At 39.8% G+C, this 23,021-nt stretch overlaps 1 protein-coding gene across 2 annotated transcripts in view; it reads left to right on the top strand.

Moving 5' to 3' along the window:
* The window catches only part of MOSPD2 (motile sperm domain containing 2), a 61,228-nt gene that overhangs the window by 27,830 nt on the left and 10,377 nt on the right, over positions 1-23,021 (top strand). For both annotated transcript variants that reach the window (XM_050964134.1, XM_050964142.1), the window contains exons 9-12: positions 2,466-2,636; positions 14,053-14,165; positions 15,642-15,738; positions 16,553-16,649. In XM_050964134.1, coding sequence (XP_050820091.1) covers positions 2,466-2,636; positions 14,053-14,165; positions 15,642-15,738; positions 16,553-16,649 — 478 coding nt within the window. The remainder of the gene's footprint in view (positions 1-2,465; positions 2,637-14,052; positions 14,166-15,641; positions 15,739-16,552; positions 16,650-23,021) is intronic.

The following is a 23,021-nucleotide window of genomic DNA, read 5'->3' as shown; positions in this document are numbered from 1 at the left end:
GCTAACAAAAGTAATTAATTCTGTGATTTCATACCCTTTTCCCTTAAACTTTGTAACTTTCCTTTAATAATTTTTTTAAACCCAAGCAGGTTTAAAGTAATTCTGCTGCCATAGAGGGAGATGGCATGATCTATTCTCTCTGCAGAAGAGATGAAGATAGGCAATGACAATCTGCCTTCCCCTCTGCGACATATATTTGAATATTAATACGCCATTAAAGAATAACACACCAGTGTGCGATCTGAGGGACCCCCTTGAGAAAAGATAGCCGCTGGAATGAGGCTTGGCGGTTCTGTTCCTTGGACTCAAGGGTATGGAAGTATGAGGGACTCACTTTTTCCTAAACTCCTGTTTGGCCAGGATGTCTCTCTGGATCCTCTTCTCAGTACCTGCAAGAAACATCCAAAAGGAATCATTTCCCAAGTAGTGAGAAACAGTAGCTAGCCAGAGATTGAAGAGGGGTGGCTGAGTGTTTTCTGGGTGCTGAGGGAGATGCTGAAACAGAGTATGTAGAGAGTGAGGATTCTGCTGTCATCAGCTTCCCATATCTCTCTTCCCCAGGCATATGTGGGTAAAAAGGCTTGCTGCTACATAGGAATTCTGGTGGTCAGCATCAGCAGGGGTGGGGAAATCATAATGATGAACCTTAGCATTTTATATACATTTTGAAGGCTTCATTGTTAAAAAGCTTGGGACCTTATTTAATTGAAATCTTGATTGCAGTGTCTTTTTTTTTAAATATTTTGTTAAATCATAAATAAAATACGTACCACAGTCATAAAACAAAACAGCGGTAAGCAGTTAGTGAGGAAATCCTCTAACTTCGTATCATTTTTGTTCAGAACCATCCTACAAACTAGTTCTCTGGAAGGATCCAAGGCATAACAAATTTGAACGTTTAAAATCAAGTCCTGTATTAGTCCTCGCTTCCCAGAAACTTTCTCTTTCATTGGAATTGGCTACTCTGACATGTTTAGAAGCTATTTGTTTCCACCTTTTCCAAGTCTTTGAAGCAGAACAAGAGGAGCCTCTGAAACTCTTTTGAGCAGCCTGCCTTTAAGTAACTTCTGGTGACTCTTGAACCTCTGGTTCAACGGAATCTGTTCACTGGGGAAATTGACCCAAAAAATCAGTTCAACCAGTGTTGAAATTGGTTGGAGGTGCAGTGTAAAGGAAGTCCCATGACTGACCCTGTTTTTACCATCATTTGAACCAGTATGAACTTCTTAATAAATTTCCTCAACGTAGACATGGCTTACGTGTGTTGAACATTGTGTTTAGATTAGTATGCTTTCCCAGCTTTCTTTTTCCTTTTTAAAAATAATCCACCATAATTAAGGCTAAGTTTATGTCACAGAGGTCATGGAAGTCACAGAATCTGTGACTTTCTGAGACCTAGGTGACATTCTCTACTTCAGCCCCAGGGGCTGCAGGACTCTGGAGCTGGCAGTCAGCAGGGCCCTGGCAGGGTTCCAGCAACAGGTGACAGACTCCTGAGGGGGCCCTTCTCAGAGTTTTAGCGACATAAGGCAGCCTTCTGCAGGGAGAGGGTTACGCCTTGGGCAAGCACTGGGGGTGCCTTGGGCAAGCACTGGGGGTGCCCTGTTTTCTCTTTGGGAAGTATTGTCACCCTGCAGCTCCCAGCTGCTAAGGGTGGGGGCAGAGGGGAGGGGCGGCGGCTTCCACTGCTGCAGGCAGAGGGGGAACCCCGCAGCTCCCAGCCACCATAGTGGCGGGGGAAAACACAGAGATGCAACAGCAAAAGACACAGACAGGTCACAGCTTCTGTGAATTTTTGTTTATTGCTCATGACCTGTCCCCAGCTTTTACTAAAAATAACCATTACAAAATCTTAGCCTTAACTATAATCCATGTATAGTCTTTGTGATATGAGCTGAAAGCCTGTATTAAAATAGGTAATGCACATATGTAATGCTAGTTCTTTTTAAACATTAATAAATAGGCTATCTGTTTTATTTTTTACAAATCTAAATCATGGACTAACTGTCTGCATAATATTTTCTTTAAAACCAAAACTGTTATAAAGTTGCAGAAGTACAAAAAACATCTGAAGAGACACTGTTTTTTCTTATTTTAAGTTTGCCTTCATGTAATGTAGAAACAAAATTTGATTTAATTCTCCCCTGCAACCCTTCTAAGATTTTTTCAATACCAAATTTCAACTCAGAACAAATTCTGCAATCTCTTTGGGGATATGTAAACATTGCCACTAGCTATAAATTAGTGGCTGTGTTAGATGATTATCATATTTGATTATTATAGAGGACAAAAACCAACATCAACTTTTTGCCCATGGGTCAAATGGAACTGAAAATGTATACATGAAATATGTACAAGGTGTAAAAGGACTAACCCCCCCGATAGGATCTGTATTTAATTATGCTATTGAAATCACTTTTCCTTCCTTTTGATACACACATGAATTCAAGACCCTTGTATTTTAGGATACTTTCAAGTACAGTTACCCTCCATTGGTTGATGATGATTTTCAAACTCCATTATGTGAAAATGGACCTATTACTACTGAAGATGAAACTGAAAGTAAAGAAGAGGTGGAAGCAGACAGCAAGGAGGCTGGAGAATTCAGTGAAGAGCAAATTCTCAATGCGAAAAAGGTATCCATTAACTCTAAAGGCTAAGAAGGAATGAAAATATTAAAAGTTGGACATGGTTTATTTTTTATGGCAGATTTTTTACAGTCTGTTGTAGTTGCATGTCTTTGCCACTTACAGTGAAAACCCAGTAAAACCCTGAAGACTAGCTTCACTATCATGGATGGATTACAGTACACACACAAAAATCCAGTATTTGTTTATTCTGGTATTGCTCCGTTAAATGTACAATGTGAAAATTTAAAAAAATATTTTAACTTTATCTCTAAAAAGTTAGGTTTCTCTAGAGTTATAGTCAGTTTTTTATACTTCCCTTGGAGCAATCATTGTATTGATTTTTTTTCTTTTTTTTTTTAGTACCATATATGTAATTTTCTCAATAGATATTTTAATCAGCTCCTGAGGAGAGGGAATACTAAATAAACAATTGAAAACATGCTATTGAGAGCTAGTGTCTAAAGCAGTATTATGTTTTTAATTTATCTTATCAGTTATACAAACGCCAGTTAATCTTGATATAGTCACAAAACAAAGTAAAGCCCTGAATCCTGCAATCTGATCTATGTGGTTTTAACCTTACACCTGTGCAGAATTCATTCCAGTATCGGGGGGGCAAGGAATACATAGTGGTAGCCTATGGGAAATGTAAACTTTGTCCATTAGTATTGTTCTTGAAAAATAGCTACTGTAGTCCAAAATCTGGAATTCACTGTTGTTGCCATAAGTTCTGAATCAGAATATAAATTTACTAATTTATTGTATCATGTATGTTTAATATTCTGAATGGTATAGTATGCAAATTTTCAGTTTGAATTAGTATTTTAATATTTTGTCATATTTTGAAATGTAGGGAGCAATTTCTTTTTTAATTAAGGTATTTTTAAAACTTGGCCAGCCAAATTAATATGATGGAGTCATAGAATTTAAGGTCTGAAGGAACCATTAGATCATCTACTCTGACTTCCTCTCTATCACAGGCCCTTAAATTTAGTCCAGTTATCCCTGTGTTGAGCCCAGTAACTTGTGTTTGGCTTAAAACATATCTTCCAGAAAGACATCCAGTCTTGATTTGAAGATGGCGAGAGTTGAAGAATCCACCGCTTCCCTTGGTAGATTGTGTTCCAGTGGTCAATTACCCTCATGTTAAAAATATGTGCCTAATTTCTGATTTGAATTTGTCTGATGTCAGCTTTCAGCCATTGATTCTTATTATGCCTTTCTCTACTAGATTAAAATCTTTAATACCTGACATTTTGTCCCCATTGTAATCAAGTCATCTCTGTCTTCTCGATAAGTGAGGCTGCACTCTATAAGTCTCATGCTTTATCATTTTCTCCAGCCTTCCAATCATTTTTGTGGCTCTTTTCTGCCCTCTCTAATTTTTCAACATCCTTTTTAAAACATGGGCACTGAAACTATATGCAGTATTCAAGTATTGGTCTCACAAATGCAGTATACAGAAGTAAAGTTACTTCCCTACTCCTGCTCACTGTTCCATTGTTTATATATCCAAGGATCACATTAGTCCATTTTGCCAATGCACTGGGAGGTCGTGTATAGTTGCTTGTCCACTGTGACCGCTCAGTCCTTTTTTGCAGAGTCACTGCTTTCCAGGACTCAGTCCTGTATTCTGTAGGTATGTCCTGCATTCTTTATTACATTCAGATGTGTTAAAATGCATTTTGTTCAAATGGGCTGAGTCGACCAGTTGATACAGCTTGGTTGATTGTCTGACTACTTTCTCATTACTATTTACCACTCCACCAATCTTTATCTGCATAGTTTATCAGCAGTGCCTTTCTATTTACTTCCAGACCATTAGTGAAAATATTGACTAGCATCAGACCTAGTACTAGTCTTTGTAGAACCCTACTAGAAACAGACTACTACTTCCACGGCCAGTTCTTAATCCATTTAATGTATACTCTTCTGATATTTTATAATGCTCATTTTCTAGTTAGAATGTTGTATGGTACTAAATCAAATGTCTTGTGAAAGTCTATGTATAATTACATCTATGCACTTAACTTTATCAGCCAAACTTGTAATCTCAAAGAATGAAATCTGGTTTGTTTGACAGGACCTGTTTTCCATAAAATCCCATTGACTGGCATTAATCATATTAATATCCTTTATCAATTCTATGTTATATCAGCTTTTCTATTATTTTACTAAGGATTTATGTCAATCTAACCCACTGATAGTTACCTGGGTCATTCTGCTGACCTTGTTTGAATATAGGCACTAGATTCACCACTTTCCAATCTTCTGGAATTTCCCCAGTATTCCAAAGTTTAATAAAAAATTAACGTCAGGCCAGAGATCTTCTCAGCCAACTCTTTTAGAACTCCTCAGAGCAAGTTATTCGGGCCTGCTGATTTTAAAATGTTTATCCCTTGTAGATGATGTCAACATCCTCTTTGGTTATTAATGCACTGGAAATTACTTCATTATCCTCATATGATGGGAGTACATCATCCTGTTTGTTTCCAAATAAACAACAGAAATTTATTTTGAACACTTCTGTCTTTTGTGCATCATTAACAGCTTTGTCATCTCCGTCTAGTAATGGATGTACGAAAAGGGTCAATTTGACCCCAGAATATGCGATTTTGATATTCTTTTACTTAGAAGTTATAACGTAATGGTATAAGGGAATAGCTAAGTTTTGAATCGTGGATTGAACCAAATCAGAGGCATGTCCTGAGTTTCAGGCCACAGTTACCTGCAGATGAATTGTGGATGTTACAGACTTGGTTTATTGTCTTCTTCCTTTTTTGTGTAACTGAGTCTTTTCAGTTACTTTCAAAGAGAAACATATGGTTGTAAGGAAGGACATCACGTGTTCCTCATTTAACACCCTTAGCATTCCATTGCCTAAAGAAAGGTTAATTCACTCCTTCTTACTCCCCCCCCCTTTTTTATTTTATTTTTTTTATTTGTCTTAAATTCTTACTCTGACCCTTTGGATAATCTGATATTTAACTAATATGTTAACCAAATTGGAAAGTAAGATGTAGTCCAGCGGATGTTTAGGTTTAATCCTAAAATAAATATATTAAACCATCTCCTAAAAAGTTGCATATAAACTCAAAAAGGCTGTAATTTAAGCTCCATGCTGAGGTAAATACTGCTCCAGTTTGGCTATGGAGAAGCAATAACATGATGCTACCAAGGAAGGATAAGACCATAAATGGTAGGATATCTGAACGTAAACGAACTTCCAAATTTATTTCTGGAAAAATTCCTTACGTCTGAACCAACCAGACATCCTGGAGGTCATCTTTGTAAATTAAATACTTTCTGCTATACTTCCTTACTTTTTTTTTTTTTTAACATAAATGTCTTCCACCAAAGAATCTCAGGTTTTGAGATTAGAATTGCTACACAAATGTGTTGGCTATTCTGAGAACAGGAACTATTGAAACCAAATAATGGCATTTTTGTTAAGTTTCAAGATGATAAACTTGAATTCCTTTCTTATAATAAAACCAACTTGTATAGAATTAAGTTTGCTATAATCTTAATATTTGTAAGTAAATATTCTTATCCCTTTAGGATTATACTCAAGTTATTAGCATAAGTGATTGTAAGTATGTGAATAAATATTTCAGCGCTGGGAAGGTTGTGCAAAGTTTGGGAATAGAAGTTGTGAATTAGACAATATTATTAGTTTTAGAAATAAATTTCTTGTTTGTTTTACTAATGTTATCAAGTACAGTGCCTAGAATAGCTAAAATATTTTAATAGTTGGAAATTAGGATATTTTATAATGAGCCTGGAAGTTGTTTAAAATTAGAATCAAATTGAGAATACCTTCCTACGCTTGAAAGATGGGATAAACTCTTCGCAAATTGCAGTTAAGTGAAAGAAGAAAGAATAAACTTTAGAACTTCAAAATGAAGGAAAACTTCAAGAACATAGTCACCAAGTTACAACAAAATATAGGGAAATTTTATCCAGTTAAATGTTTCAAGAAGAGTTAACAACAGAAAATAAAGCTAAATGGCCTCTCAAACAGTTCTGTTAGTGTTATATTTTTAATGAATAATTCTAAATAAGAAATTAAAGAACTCCAGGAAAAGAACTACAGTAGAACCCAGAGTTATGAACACCTTGGGAGTGGAGGTTGTTCATAACTCTGAACAAAATGTTACGGTGGTTCTTTCAAAAGTTTACAACTGAACGTTGACTTAATACAGCTTTTAAACTTCAGTACACACAAGAAAAATGCTGCTTTTAACCATCTTAATTTAAATGAAATAAGCACAAAAACAGTTTCTTTACCTTGTCAAATCTTTTTTTAAACCTTTTTCCTTTATTTCCTTTAGTAGTTTACGTTTAACACAGTTCTGTACTGTATTTGCGCTGGGAGTATCAATAAACTGAATCCTTTTAGAGCTGGGCTAGCCTACCATTACAGCTGAATGGAATATTAATGTATGAAAAGAGATTCTAAATACAGCGGAGGAGTTTTTTGTCTTTTATCTAAGCAGTCCTGAGGGTGAGTCTTCACTGAAAGGTCCAAAAGTCCCGAACACACTCACTTCAGTCCTGATTCCACTCTTCCAAGAGAGAGTGATTTTCTTTAACCAGAATCCTTTATGAACAAGAACTTGGGTTTTGGACCTGTAAGCAGCTATGGGAAAGAGAGAGCTTTCCTAAGGAGCAAATATGTCAAGAAAAGATGATCACCATACCAAGATACTCCTCTGATAACAGATGGCAAGGTCTGATTTGAAAATTAAATATTTCTCTTAGATACCATAGGAATTTCTGTGCTTTGAAGGAAGTCAGAATTTGGCCTTGGAGAACAAAGGTATTGATTGTCTTTCCAGAATACTGAATTCTTCTGAAGTTCAGATCTTTGTTTCTTTAAATCCAGACCTTTGTGCTGATGGGATTTATATATTGAAATATACCAAATTAATAAACTTAACTTCTGTGGATGCTACTGAAGTACCTGATTCCAAATAAATATCAAGCAAAATTACACTCAGAACAGGAAAGAAAAGAGAGCACTGAAGTAGCCTTAACATTTGAAATCTTCTAAGAACCATAGCTGGACTATTACAGGAATTAAACCTAACACCTTGTAACTGAATTGCTATAGTGTTTGATTCAATTGTCTGTTTTTCATCTAGATAACACTGTAAATGTAGGAAGATATTATGTTTGCATTTGTATACGTTTACTCTGATCTAATCATCACCTAGATTACTAAAGTTATTTTGTTGCTTAAAGAATTAATCTTGAACTCAGAATTGTCTTGCTGTGCGCTGCCTAAAATCTGAAACTATGCTGTGTCATATCTTCGTTAGAGTTTGTTGGTTAACTTTTGACCAGTTAAAATTAATCCCTAAATTTAAGCACCACTAAAAACTGATTGATATACGCAAATCACTTTTTGTTTTTCCTCCACTGTATCTGACTTTCACTCGCTCCCAGCAGCTGTGATGCATCTGCAAGTGTGTATGATTACTTGCTCTTTGAAGAAATCCTCAGATCTCTCCCTCTGACTGTGTGTGTGTGTGTGTGTGTGTGTGTAAGAAAAGCGCCCTTCTAACCTCACTTCAAACTTAATTTGTATGTGTTATAAAATCTAGAATACTTTTGTATACTGATCTTAATTGTGTTGTGTATTTCTCACTAAAGAGTTAATACACCTCTACCCCAATATAACGCTGTCCTCGTGAGCCAAAAAAATCTTACTGTGTTATAGGTGAAAACACATTATATCGAACTTGCTTTGATCCACCGGAGTGCGCAGCTCTGCCTCCCCAGAGCACTGCTCTACCACATTATATCCAAATTCGTGTTATATCGAGTCACGTAATATCGGGGTAGAGGTGTAGCATGTGTGAATACCTCATGCTCCATACTCACCTCATTTCTGTTTTTGTGTGGCAACTTATTACTGGTTTACCTTTTGTTTATTTCAGACAGAAACAGCATTGTGGTATTATTACTTTACTTTTCTGCATATCATCTTTGTATCGCAAATCTGGTCAGGTGCCCCCTTGCTAGCCGCCCCCTGGACTGCTGTGAAGGAAATCGAAACCTCTGTGTCCCTGGATCTCTGGGTGTTTTAAGCCTCCCGAATGGGAATATAGTTAGTCTTGGAGTCTGCAGGCACACTTAGGCACAGACCTTCTATCGGGCATGTTCTGAATGCTGGCACCCGCTGTTTAGGTTCCTAGCCTCTTTGAGCATGTTGCTGACCCATCAGACAGTGCCATATGTAAACACACTTTCTCCAAGAACTCCACCCTAAAGGTCTGAAGCTTCTGGCTTACAGTTTAATTCTCTGGAAGCAGCATGGTAGTTGTAGTTGTAAAGCACCCACTGACACTTTGCCCATAGTCTAACCCAGCTGCTCTTTTGCTTTAATTATATAAACATACAAGAGTACAGATCCCCAAAACAATAGACTGTACACACCTTTCCCTACACAGTTTCCTCACCACTCCAGGGCCTTCATTGGGTAGGCTCAGAGTACCTGTAAAGTTCAACTCTTTCCAGGAAAGGGTTTGGGTTTTCCTGCTTCATGCAGGCTGGTACGTGTTTTGGGGACTTTTCGCTAATGAAGTCTCCTTTCCCATCATCTGTAACTTTGCTCTCTCCCATCCAGTGCTTCCTCTTCCCATCCGGCTTTCTTGGTTGTGTGTTTCCTTATTTAAACCCCTCCTGGTCACCTGGCTTCTTTCTTTTTGGGATGTAGTTGCTCTTTTTTGCATAAGTTTTGCACCTGAAGTGCTTTCCATTTGACCTCAGGCTGTAGTGTTACTGGTGCATTTCCTGCCAGCAACGGTGGAGCCACTTACAGAGAGGCATTTGTGATGGAGCAGTTTTAAAGAGGAACATTTTATAATAACTCCTGGTTGATATGATAAATTGATTGGTTCTTCAGACAAATTCACATTTCTCCCTTGTCCAAAAAATAAGCAACCCAAAGTAGGGGTACTTAAGTATTCTGGATGTGCTCTAACACCCCATTTTTAGACATTGTCTTTTGTTACTATTAATTTTGAACTTCATAAATTGATTAAACAATTCTACTGATCATACCAAAGTACAATTACATGTGAATTTATAGGTCAGTTCCTATCTACATCGTATAAATCTTCTCCCTCATTATGCCAGGAAAGGGATCAACAGCGGTGGAGAGTTCCTGGGACCTCCTCATCTAATTCTAGTTACCCCAACACCTCTGAGAGGTTAGGGTGGCCACAACAGGCTTTGGGTGCTTGCAGAGTGGGTCTTGGCACCACAGTGTTGCTGTGAAGAGCAGTCCCTGTCCCCTGGCAAAGTGGACTCTATGCACAATCCCCTTCTTCACACCTCCTGGTGCTTCCCCCACCTCCCTCTGATTCTATTGCATTGTAAATGACCACACTGAAGCTATAGATTAAGGGTCACTTTTCCTTCTACATGTCCCCAAGCAGTCGCTTCATATTCTTTTGGGGCTTTTCCAACCCTCTGGTAGGTATCATGAATTTGGCAGTACACCCTCCATATCCGTTTTCCTAAGGGAGTTCTGGCACACAGCACCTTTTTAGCTTTGCTTCAGTCTCTTTTCTCCCAGTGGAGTTCTGGCTGCGGCATCTAACCCTGCCAGTGTCTCAATGCTCCCAGCATGATTCTGAGCCACAGATGCAGTGAGTACTGACTTAGTTGCCCCAGGAAGGATAGACAGCGAGCTTGCCCCCTTGGGTACTGAGTCTTACCTTGGTGGGTTTGCACTTGAGCCCTCTGGAATTATCCCTGTTATATCATTACACAGAATAACACATTAAGAAAAGTCACTTCCCGTAGTCCTGCAGTTGGCATCCCAGAATTGAGACTCAGGCTACAAGCACGCTGAAGGGCTTCATCATACCCGCATATATTTGTCTGCTAACACCTGATTAGATATGCCCTCATGTTCCTCCTCCTGGGTCCCATGAATGTGACTTGACCCTCTTCTCCTGTTTTGAACTGGTGGCATTTGTCCTGGTCAACAAGCTTCTGACCCTCTTGCTCTGTCTGCTCACTCTGATGCCAGGCCTCCAGCACCATCTATCTCTCCTTTACAAGCAGCCTTTTCCCCTCCAGCCTCCATAGCTCTGGACCTATCACCATTGCCACTATGTCTTCTGGATCATCTGTGGCACCGTCTGCTTGGTCATCTGCCTGCCCTGTAGGAGAAGGGACCTTGGTTTGGAGTGTGTCCATCCTGCCTCCAGGCATGGGAGTGCAGCAGTGCCATCAGCGCCATCTGTGTCTCCTTCACAAGCGATCTTCACTCCAGCCTCCACAGCTCTGGGCTTCTCGCCATCACCATTACATCTTATTGACCATCTTGGGAATTGTCTGTGACACTGTCTCTTTGGTTACCTGCCTACCCTCTAGGAGAGAAAAAAGGGATCTAGTCTTGCCCCTGGCTTGGAGCAGGTGCTCCATCCATCCCATGATATATGTATGCAGTGTGGCCACCAATTCCAATTTTTCTGATCAGCAGAAGCCAGACCTCACTGTGCACACAGGCTCAGAATCTGCTCTTTCCTGAGCTGTTCCTAATTCATATTTGGCATCTATTTTTACCCAAGGCAATTAAAAGATCTGCTCCTGGCTTTCAGACTAACAGCAGAAGTGAAGTCCCTTGCAAAAGTGTTTTTAAAAGCTTCTTATACTACACTAATCCCAAGCACTGCCATAGATTCTGCCATAGATCCGGTCAGACACCCCCTTGCTGGCCACCCACCAGACTGCGGTGAAGGGGGTTTAAGACTCTGTCCCTAGATTCCAATCTTCTAGAGCCTGAATGGAGTCCAACCACTACCCCAATTTTGGGGTCCCTAGGCACACATTCAGGGCACAGACCTTCCATCTGGCATCCCCTTCTGAGAGCTGGAACCCATTGCCCAGCTGCCTGCCTCTGGGCAAGTCACTGACCCTTCAGACTCTCCCATACTTAAGTACATCCTCTCTCAAAACTCCACCCCAAAGGTGTGAAGCATCTGGTTTAGTTTAACTCTCTTTAAGAGGCAACATAGTAGTTGTAAAGCATTCAGCACACACTGGCAATTTGCCTAGTATCTAAGGTTACATCGACACTACAAGCAAGGGGTGTGGTTCTCAGCATGTGAATGCATACTCAGGCTAGCCTCTTATGAACTAGTGTGAGTATAGATAGTAGCATAACCATGGTAGCATGGGCAGTGGAGGTACAGCTTAGCTGGGCTGAGTAAAAACCCACTTGAAGCCAGCGGGTACATACTGGGCATGGCTAGCCTGTATTGCTACTGTCACTGCCCATACTACTGTGGCTGCACTACTGTTTATATTTATACTAGCTCAGGGGTCAGCAACCTTTCAGAAGTGCCGTGCCGAGTCTTCATTTATTCACTCTGATTTAAGGTTTCGCGTGCCAGTAATACATTTTAACGTTTTTAGAAGGTCTCTTTCTATAAGTCTATAATATATAACTAAACTATTGTATGTAAAGTAAGTAAGGTTTTTAAAATGCTTAAGAAGCTTCGTTTAAAATTAAATTAAAATGCAGAGCCCCCCAGAGCAGTGGCCAGGACCTGAGCAGTGTGAGTGCCACTGAAAATCAGCTCGCGTGCTGCCTTCGGCACATGTGCCATAGGTTGCCTACCCCTGCACTAGCTCAAAAAGAGCTAGCATAAGTCTGCAGACATGATCTGTGAGTCACACCCCAACCTGTAGCGTAGCTATAGCCTAACGCAACTGCTCTTAATCATATAAAGGGCAAGAAAGTACACGTCTACAAACCAAAACACTGTACCTGCCTTTCTCTTCTTCAGTTTTCTCACCACTCCAGAGCATTCTTTGGGCTTGTGTCAGAGTTCCTTGCGGCTGTCTCTGTCCAGTAAAGCAGGCAGTTTCGCTGCTTCATGCAGGCGGTCACATGTTGGATGGCTTCTCCCTCAGAGAGTCCTTCCTCATTTTCTGTGACTTTGCTGTCTCCTCCTGCCCAATGCTTCATCTTGCAATCTGACTTCTGTTCTTTTGTGTTTTCTTATTTAAACCCCTCCTTCTCAGCTGCTTTCTTTGTTCTGTCTCCTGGTAGCTGCCCACTGTTTTTAAAAAAAACACCACCTCAACCCTCCCCTCAAATGGAGGAGGAAGTCGCTTTTCCCTTGGGATGCAGTTTCTCTCTTTTACATAACTTTTGCCCCCTCATTTAGCCTTAAATATCTTCCTTTTGTCCTCAGTAGTGCACCTGGTGCATGTTCTGTCAGCAGTGGTGGATCCTCATAAAGTGAAGTGTTCATGATGTAGCAATTTTTTAATAAGAACATTTCATAATCCATAATGTCAAACAGAATTCAAAAGTTGGATTGATTCCCAAATTATCATGCATTGTCCATGCTTACTTTCTGTGTGTTTTGTCTGTGACAAAATATACTTCATATAGAGAATCGCTTGTGCAAATAAACTGAATGACAAAAGCACCTCATTGCACTTAACTGAAGCTTACCAAATTTTTGCTTTGCTAATTTCAGCTTTCACCTTATACTCTTCCTAAATGAACTGCTTTAGCCCTATCACCAAATTAATCATTTAGTTCTGGGTTGTGACATTAATGGGCAAAAGTTTCCACTTTGCGCTGTTGTAACAATCATGTTATATGTATGAAGTTACTGAAACCTCAGCTTCTTTCATATTGTTAAAACAACTAGGAGTCCTTGTGGCACCTTAGAGACTAACAGATTTATATGGGCATAAGCTTTCATGGGATATAACCCACTTCATCAGATGCATGGAGTGGAAAATACAATAAGCAGGTATAAATATACAGCACATGAAAAGATGGGAGTTGCCTTACCAAGTGGGGGGTCAGTGCTAACAAGGCCAATTCAATCAGAGTGGATGTGGCCCATTCCCAGCAGTTGACAAGGTCTGAGTATTAACAGAGGGAAAATTATTTTTTGTAGTGACCCAGCCACTCCCAGTCTTTATTCGGGCCTAATTTGATGATGGTAAGAATTGTCAAGTCAAGAATTGTAACATTCAAAAACCAGTAGGAGAACACTTCAGTCTGGACACTCAATAACAAACATAAAAGTCGTCATTCTTCCACAAAAAAACAGACTTTGAGAAACTGCAGAACTGGAATTAATTTGCAAACTTGACACCATCAAATTAGGCCTGAATAAAGACCTCTTCTTGTCAACTGTTGAGAATGAGACATCATATAAAATATGTAATTTGTTAGAAGCCTGATTGTGTGCATATATTTCAAAGCCATCATACATGATTCATTCATTGAATTACAGGGAATTCAAAAATTAACAGATTCAATAACGTAAATTTGGCGGAATGAGCATCTTGCCATTACGTTTACTGCAGAAATATGTACATGATTGTAATGTGTGTGACTCATATTTTTTATTCCTTTATTTTTACTCAGGTATGTTCTGTAGAACAAATTTCCAAACCAGAAGAGAATGACAAAACAGATTCCAAAACAAAAAATGCAAAGAAAGCGTTAACCATTTTTAAAGGACCATTATTACATATAAGGTAATAGTGTTCAATAGTAATTTTGTTTGCTTTGTTGCATTGTGTATCACTCCCTTAAAATTAATTTAATCAGTTTAAAACCACAGGAACTGAAATCAAGAGTTAAGCGATTTGACTAATCTTTAATTTTTTGTCTTCTAAAAACTCTTACTTTGTCTGATATGAAATCTTGTCAGCCTTACCTGCCTTCCATTCAACAATTCTAAGTATCTGTAGCATACTATATTTATCTCTGTGAATGAACACCTTCAGTGATCATTACTTTTTTCACATAGATCAAAAGTTATTTTTTGGTTGTTTTTTCAGTGCTGTGTCTGTGCCTGGCACTAATTGACAGTCTAATGGCTTAACTGTATTAGCAAAGTGACCAATTTAACTAAATTTTAAGTGATCTAGTTAGACCATTGTAAACTCCATAAACTTAAACTAGTTTAACCCTTAAATTGCTTAGCTTAAGTAAGATAACTAGGTTGATTTTTAAAACGTGTTTCATTTTATGCAATTTTAGTTTCTGATTTAAGTTAAAACCAAATATAAACAAGGGTTAAAGTAGTGTAAGTGTGTCTGTTAAGATTTGCACCAATTAAACTAGATCAATTTAGTTAACTGATGCAAGTTTTCCAGTATAGACAACGGATGTGCTGTCCGCCCTTCCTGCAGCTCCCGTTGCCCAGGAACGGTGACTGCAGCCACTGGGAGCAGTGGTGGGCTGTGCTTGCAGATGGTCAATGTAAACAAAATGTCTCGCGGCCCGCCAGCAGATTACCCTGTTGGGCTGCGTGCCAAAGGTTGCCAACCCCTGGTATGAGGGGTGAGTAGAGGCATAAGGTAGCTTTGAGGGAGAAGGGTTCAAAACAAGCTAAATTACTGTTAAGAAATTGGGGAAAAGAAAGGAACTGACCATGATTACTTAACATGACCCTCACTTTTCAGAAAAAAATTGTCAGGAAAAAGAATAACACTTTTATGTGAGTCTTTCAATTATTTTATCTTTTTAAAAAATACTAATATTTTCTTGTGCCAGTTCTCTTCCTTCCATTACTCATCTTTTTCTTACTTGGCTCATGCATTTGCCCTGTTTTCTCTATTCAAGAAGAATGTCAAATTCCAGAACAATAATACCTGTGTCATACAATTTTGAAAGAGAGGCATAACCAACTTTTTTCCAATTACATGAGAGTATCAAGGAATGGGAGAGACAAACCTTTAGTTCCTAGTGCATGCAAAACACTTACACCTTTTACTGTTACCATCTCCAGATTCTATCAGATTTAAATATGCTGCAGAATATTGTGGCAGCTTGCCCGTGAAGAACTTAATTAACAGTGACTGTAACTGATGGATAGAAAGCACTTTTTTTATAAATAAACTCGGATTTGTGTTATGATAAATGATTTAGAAAGATTATTTGTGTTAAAAATAGTGGATTGCTCAATGAAAATGGTATAATCCAATTTTTATTTTATTTTCAATTAGTCCGGCAGAAGAGCTGTTTTTTGGATCCAAAGAAATTGGAGAGAAAAAATGCTTGATAGTTCTGACAAATGTGACTAAAAATGTAGTGGCCTTTAAGGTAAATATTATTTGTGTCTATACATTGTTTTGTTTTGCTGTCCACGTGCTTTTCATTTGTACGGAAATATAAATTTGTTGTGGCAGATTTTGTGCAAAGTCCCAAATCTTTCATGGAATAAAGGTCAAATGAGATAATTAGCAGTAACAATAATGAAAGGGTAGTGTCTTAACACATATTTGGGTGTCCAGCCATTGCTGGATCTCCCCTCCCTCCCCTTTATTCCAGGAACAAGTCATCAGCATTTTGTGATCCACTATGTCAAAGCTGCTGAAAAATCCATTCCCCATTAGATCACCTTCAGAGGAATAAGTGCAGTCCCGGTTCCATGTTCGACTTAGTAGCCATATTTTTAGGGATGAAGGAAATTAAATGAATTTAGGTGTGCATTGACTTGGTTTACCACCACTTTGTACATGTTCTCTGCATATATACATGATTCAGGTTTCAAACTTGTCAAACTAGCAACTTTCACGGGTATTATGTTCAGTATTTTTGTTGTTGTTTTATTTATATTAAAAAAAGAGAAGAAATCAGTCTTTACCAAGTAGGGAAGGACAAAACTGATAGAGGAAGAAATTGGAAGCTTCTAAGACTACTCCCAGAAAGGAAATGGGTGTGGGGTGTGTTTTGGTTTTTTTAATCTATTGTCTTCATTACTCCATCTTTTGGCAATAACAGAGGTCTGATAACATTTTAGGAACACCAAACCCTGTCTCTTCTCCTTTTTTGTAAATTAGCAGTAACAGAACTGGTAGGCAGAATGTGTTTAAACTCTGACATATACCATATGCTTGTTTGTTTTTATTTTTAGGTGAGAACAACTGCTCCTGACAAGTATAGAGTTAAACCAAGTAATAGTAGCTGTGAACCTGGTACATCAATAGACATAGTAGTATCCCTCCATGGTGGTAAGTAGAAACTCATAGGACACACTTTTCAAACAAGTCTACAGGAGATACATGCACAATTAACAGCTCTTCTTTGAATTGGCCTCTATATATACTCAGTTGTGGGACACACCTCCTGGCACTGTGAGCTTTGGGGCCTGCTAGAAAAGCAATGGACTAACCATGGAGATTTGCTTAACGTAACAAGGCACCCAAACTGCATTTTTTTTCTTCTTGGTACTGCTGTAGTATCACAGTTGACACTGCTTCATTATCAAGTTTTTTGCTGCTAAAATTGAGTGGGCCCATGTTAGGTTATCTGCAAGAATGGCTGAAAGATGTTTTAATCTGTTGCAGTAGTCCCTAGTGAAGGATTTAAAATAAGCGTCATATTTAGAGATGTATATTGAGGCAATTTGGTTTGAATTATTTTCTTCATCCAGTAGAGAAGTGTTCTGTTAATCACTAATGCAATTAACAGTAGTCCTGTCTTTTTACCCAAGTCCCAGGATTTTGAGTGTAAAACAATAAAAATGAGATTGGCTTCTGGACAAGTTGAACAAAAACAATGTATTTCATTCAGTACAGATAACAATGTTAATATTTCATCCTTGTGATTTGTAATTATACTGAAATTGTACTGCTTACTGATATTTGATGGAAAAGAAATTCAAATTTTGTGTTATGGAAGTAAAATGTAAGTAATTTTGGGAATACATTTCTATAAAGAGCAGTTGCATCTTTCTGCTTGGTTAGCTCTTTTATAATGAAATAATATGAAATCTTTTAAACAAATTTTAGAGAGGAAAGTTTAGCATGAGTGAATACTAAATTCATTCTTTATATTTCCTATCAGATATTGCCAGATATGTCTCCAAATGAGTTCTCATTTAAAATATTCCTAATTAAAAATGCATCACTGTTTAATTTTCTTTTTAAGGTCAAAGGGTCCACATGTCTAAATAATTTTAAGGATAATTATGTCAAATTATACCATAAATCTACTAAAGTGGTTGTTAGCTTGTTGTCTTATGCCTCTATTGCTATCCAGCTGCTTTTTTACAAATCTTACCAAATGCAACAAGTCTGTTTTGTGAAACAGCAGCAACAAATACGTTTTGGATTGTTCACTAGCATAGATTTGCTGTTGCATTTTAACTAAATAGTCTCCATTAGGAAAATTTTAATTCCTACTGTTTAATGTGTTTTCTCCTTCATTCATGTGTGACGTCACAATTTTTTGACACCTATCGTAGTTGCAGTATACCTGCCTTCTTCGAGTGATAGTCCCTATGTGTATTCCATATGTGGGTACGCATGGATGCCATGCGCCCAAGTCCGGAAGTGTTTTTCAGCAGTGTCCGTTGACCTATACATATATAGTGAGTCTCTTCGTGGCTCCCAGGCAAGGATAAGTAGTAGTGTCGGTTGATGCCACTCCAGTTCCTTCTCACCTCTTCCTGGCCTCAGTCAGAAGCCCTATTCCTTCACGCTCAGTCTGCTAAGAGAGTGATTTTACTTTGTATATAGCATGTAAATAATTTTGTTAGTATAGGAAGATAAGTTAACTTACAGTGCTAGGCAAGGCTGAGAGCTTCTTAGTGAGGCTTTGATCCCCAAGCTCTTTAGCACCCGACAACCCTTAACCGGGTATGGGGCTACTCAGGAAGACATCCCTTAGGGGAGTGTCTATTAATGAAGATCCTCTATGGATATGTCTACATTACTAAATTATTCCGATTTTACAGAAGTGGATTTTTGTGAACAGATTGTATAAAGTCGAGTGCATGTGTCCACACTAAGCATATTAATTCGGCGGTGTGCATCCATACTACCGTGGCAAGCATCAACATTCCAAGCTGTGCACTGTGTGGTAACTATCTCACAGTCCCCACTGCCCATTGAAATTCTAGGGTGAGCTCCCAATGCCTGATGGAGCCAAAAATTTGTTGCTGGTGGTTGTGGGTAAATGTCGTCGGTCAACCCTCCCTTCGTGAAAGCAACAGCAGACAATTGTTTTGCACCCTTTTCCCTGGATTGTCTGAGCAGACACCATAGCACGGCAAGCATGGAGCCCATTCAGCTCACCACAGCAGTTATGAGCATTGTAAGCACCTCGCACATTGTTGTGCAGTTTATGCAGAACCAGAAGCTGAAAAACCAGGCGACGAGGTGATGTCAGCGTGGTGACGAAGAGTGATGAGGACATGGACACAAACTTCTCTCAAAGCGCGGGCCCTGGCAGTGTGGAAATCATGGTGTTAATAAGGCAGGTTCATGCCATGGAATGCCGATTCTGGGCCCGGGAAAAAAGCACAGACTGGTGGGATCGCATAGTGTTGCAGGTCTGGGATGATTCCCAGTGGCTCTGAAACTTTCACATGTGTAAGGGCACTTTCATGGAACTTTGGGACTTGCTTTCCCCTGCCCTGAACCGCAAGAATACTAAGATGAGAGCAGCCCTCACAGTTGAGAAGCGAGTGGCTATAGCCCTGTGGAAGCTTGCAACGCCAGACAGCTACCAGTCAGTCGGGAATCAATTTGGAGTGGGCAAATCTGTGGGAGCTGCTGTCATGCAAATAGCCAATGCAATCACTGAGCTGCTGCTATCAAAGTTAGTGACTCTGGGAAACATGCAGATCATAGTAGATGGCTTTGCTGCAATGGGATTCCCTAACTATGGTGGGGCGATAGACAGGACCTATATCTCTATGTTGGGACCGGACCACTAAGGCAGCGAGTACCTAAACCGCAAGGGGTACTTTTCAATGCTGCTGCAAGTACTGGTGGATCATAAGGGACCACAACATCAACGTGGGATGGCCGGAAAAGGTTCATGACGCTCGCGTCTTCAGGAACTCTGGTCTGTTTAAATGGCTGCAGGAAGGGATTTACTTCCCAGGCCAGAAAATAACTGTTGGAGATGTTGAAATGCCTATAGTTATCCTTGAGGACCCAGCCTACCCCTTAATGCCCTGGCTCATGAAGCCGTACACAAGCACTCTGGACCAGTAGTAAGGAGCTGTTCAGCTATAGGCTGAGCAAGTGCAGAATGGTGTTAGAACGTGCATTTGGACGTTTGAAGGGTCGCTGGGGCAGTTTACTGACTCGCTCAGACCTCCAGCGAAACCAATATCTCTATTGTTATTGCTGCTTACTGTGTGCTCCACAATCTCTCTGAAAGTAAGGGGGAGATGATTATGGCAAGGCGGGAGGTTGAGGCAAATCGCCTGGCCGCTGATTATGCACAGCCAGACACCAGGGGAATTAGAAGAGCACAGCAGAGCACGCTGCACATCAGAGAAGCTTTGAAAATTTGTCTGTTTGTTCCCGCAGTAGCCCCAGTGTTGCATCCTGCCTCCTCTGATCTTCCTGCCGCCACCTCTGCTCACATTAACTGGCTGCTTTCCTGTCCTATGCTATTGTGTCCCTCCACACTTTCTGCTGAGCTCTTTCAGTGCGGGACGCCTGCATGAGCTCAGAGAACATTTCATCACACGTGTGGTTTTTTTCACCGCCTTATCTAAGATAGCCGTTGGGATGGAGGAGGGAGGCTTGAAACATTCGCAGCTTCGGGAGGGAAAAAGAGTGAGAGAAATATTTAAGATACATTTTACAGAACAAGGGGTATACTCATTCATGGTGAACAATATTCACGTTACATAGCATATGTGATTTCAGTACAAGGTCATTTTTTGCATCTTATAATGAGTGCCTGTGGCTTTGATGTTAGAGATCAAACACGCTGGGCAACAGAATTTGGCTTGCAGGCAGCCATGGTAAGTCGTAGTCTTTCATAACAGCAGCGCCCTCCTTTTCCATACCAAGCAAATCCCATTGAGTTGTCCATTTAGGGCTGAGGTTTTTATGTTAACGTGCAGTAGCAGAAACCAAACTAATACCGTCCACGCCCACCCCCTGCTTTTCTCTGGAATGACCGCTAGCATGGCGTGGTAAAGTGTCCTGCCATGGAGGACGGAATAAGGCTGCTCTCCCCAGAAACCTTCTGCAAAAGCTTTTAGAGTACCTCCAGAAGAGCTTCATGGAGATGTCCCAGGAGGATTTCCATTCCATTCCCAGACACGTTAACAGACTTTTCCAGTAGCTGTACTGGCCACGAATGCATCCCAAGTCCTCAGAGCAAATTAATCATTAAACCCTTGCTTTCAAACCATGTTTTATATTTACAAAGGTACACTCACTGGAGGTCCCTTCTACAGCTTCATGGTCTGGGATACCACCTTGGGAGAGTTGGGAGGGTATTTCAGTCAGGGTGAGAAAAAGATCCTGACTATCAGGGAGAATGGTGTGCTGTGTGCTCTCCTCAATGTTGTCCTCCTTCTCATCATCATCTTCCCTGTCCGCAAAATCTTCAGGCATGGTGACTGAGAGTACCCCATCATCAGAATCCATGGACGGGTGGGATGGTGGTGGCAGACCCCCCGCCTAGAATTGCCTGCAGTTCCGCGTAGAAGCGGCATGTCTGTGTCTCTGTCCCAGAGCATCCGTTTGATTCTTGGATTTCTGGTACGCTTGTCTCAGCTCCTTAAGTTTCACGCAGCACTGTGTGAAGTCCCTGTTGTGGCCTCTGTCCATTGTGGCCTTGGAGATTTTTTTCAAATATTTTGGCATTCCGTCTTTTGGAAGAGTTTTGATAGCACTGATTCATCTCCCCATACAGCAATCAGATCCAGTTCCTCCTGTACGGTCCATGGTGGAGCTCTTTTTTGATTCTGGGACTGCATGGTCACCTGTGCTGATCAGCTCTCCACACTGGGCAAACAGGAAATGAAATTCAAAAGTTCGCGGGGCTTTTCCTGTCTACCTGGCCAGTGCATCTGAGTTCAGATTGCTGTCCAGAGCAGTCACAATGGTGCACTGTGGGATAGCTCCCAGAGGCCAATACCGTCGAATTGCGTCCACCCTAACCCTAATTCAAACAGGCAATGTCGATTTCAGTGCTACTCCCCTTGTCAGGGAGGAGTACAGAAATCAATTTTAAGAGCCCTTTATGTCAACAAAAATGGCTTCATTGTGTAGATGGGTGCAGGGTTAATTCGATTAATGCTGCTAAATTTGACCTAAACTCGTAGTGTAGACCAGGTCTATGTCCTAGTAAGGAGGAGAGGATTGAAGATGATAAAATACGGGTAGGATCTGATGAGAAAGTCATATGAAAAAGAGTCCCATTCAATTACATCATGTAAGTGACAAGTTTTTAAAGTGCTTTTATACAAATGCTAGAAATCTAAATAATAAGAAATGAAGATATTGATATAATAGGTATCACAAAAACTTGGTGAATGAGGATAATCAATGGGGTATAGTAATACCAGGGTACAAAATATATCAGAAGGACAGAACAGGTCGTGCTGGTAGGGGAGTGGCACTATGTGAAAGAAAGCGTAGAATCAAATGAAGTAAAAATCTTAAATGAACCAAACTGTACCATGCAATCTCTTTGGATAGTGATTCCATGCTCTAATAATAAGAATATAGCAGTAAGGACCTATTACTGACCACTTGACCAGGATGGTGATAGTTACTGTGAAATGCTCAGGGAGATTAGAGAGGCTATAAAAATAAAAAACACAATTATAAGGGGGACAAGTATCAGGAATGGGGAATTTCAACTATCCCCATATTGACTGAATACATGTCACCTCAGGACGGGATGCAAAAATAAAGTTTCTTCACACCTTAAATGGCTGCTTCTTGGAGCAGCTAGAGCCCTGGAACCCACAAGAGACGAGGCAATTCTTGATTTCGTCCTAAGTGGAGCACAAGATCTGGTCCAAGAGGTGAATATAGCTGGATGCTTGGTAATAGTGACCACAGTGTAATTAAATTTAACATCCTTGTGACGGGGAAAACACCACAGCAGCCCAACACTAGCATTTAATTTCAGAAAGGAGGACTACACAAAAATGAGCAAGTTAGTAAAACAGAAATTAAAAGATACAGCGCCAAAAGTGAAATCTTTGCAAGCTGCATGGAAACTTTTTTAAGAAACCATAATAGAGGCTCAACTTTAATATGTACCCCCAAATTAAAAAACATAGTAAGAGAACTAACAAAGTGCCACCATGGCTAAACAGCAAAGTAAAAGAAGCAGTGAGAGGCAAAGAGGCATCCTTTAAAAAGTGGAAGTTAAATCCTGTTGAGAAAAATAGAAAGGAGCATAAACTCTGACAAATGAAATGTAAAAATATAGTTAGGAAGGCCAAAAAGAATTTGAAGAACAGCTAGCCAAAGACTCAAAAAGTGATAGCAAATTTTTTTGGGGTACATCAGAAATAGGAAGTCTGCTAAACAACCAGTGGAGCCACTGGACAATCAAGTTACTAAAAGAGCACTCAAGGATGATAAGGCCATTACGAAGAAACTAAATGA

This window comes from Gopherus flavomarginatus, chromosome 1 (genome assembly GCF_025201925.1).
Source record: "Gopherus flavomarginatus isolate rGopFla2 chromosome 1, rGopFla2.mat.asm, whole genome shotgun sequence".
NCBI classification, from domain to species: domain Eukaryota; kingdom Metazoa; phylum Chordata; order Testudines; family Testudinidae; genus Gopherus; species Gopherus flavomarginatus.
The sequence above is the reverse complement of the archived record's forward strand: the minus strand, read 5'-3'. Positions and strand labels throughout refer to the sequence as shown.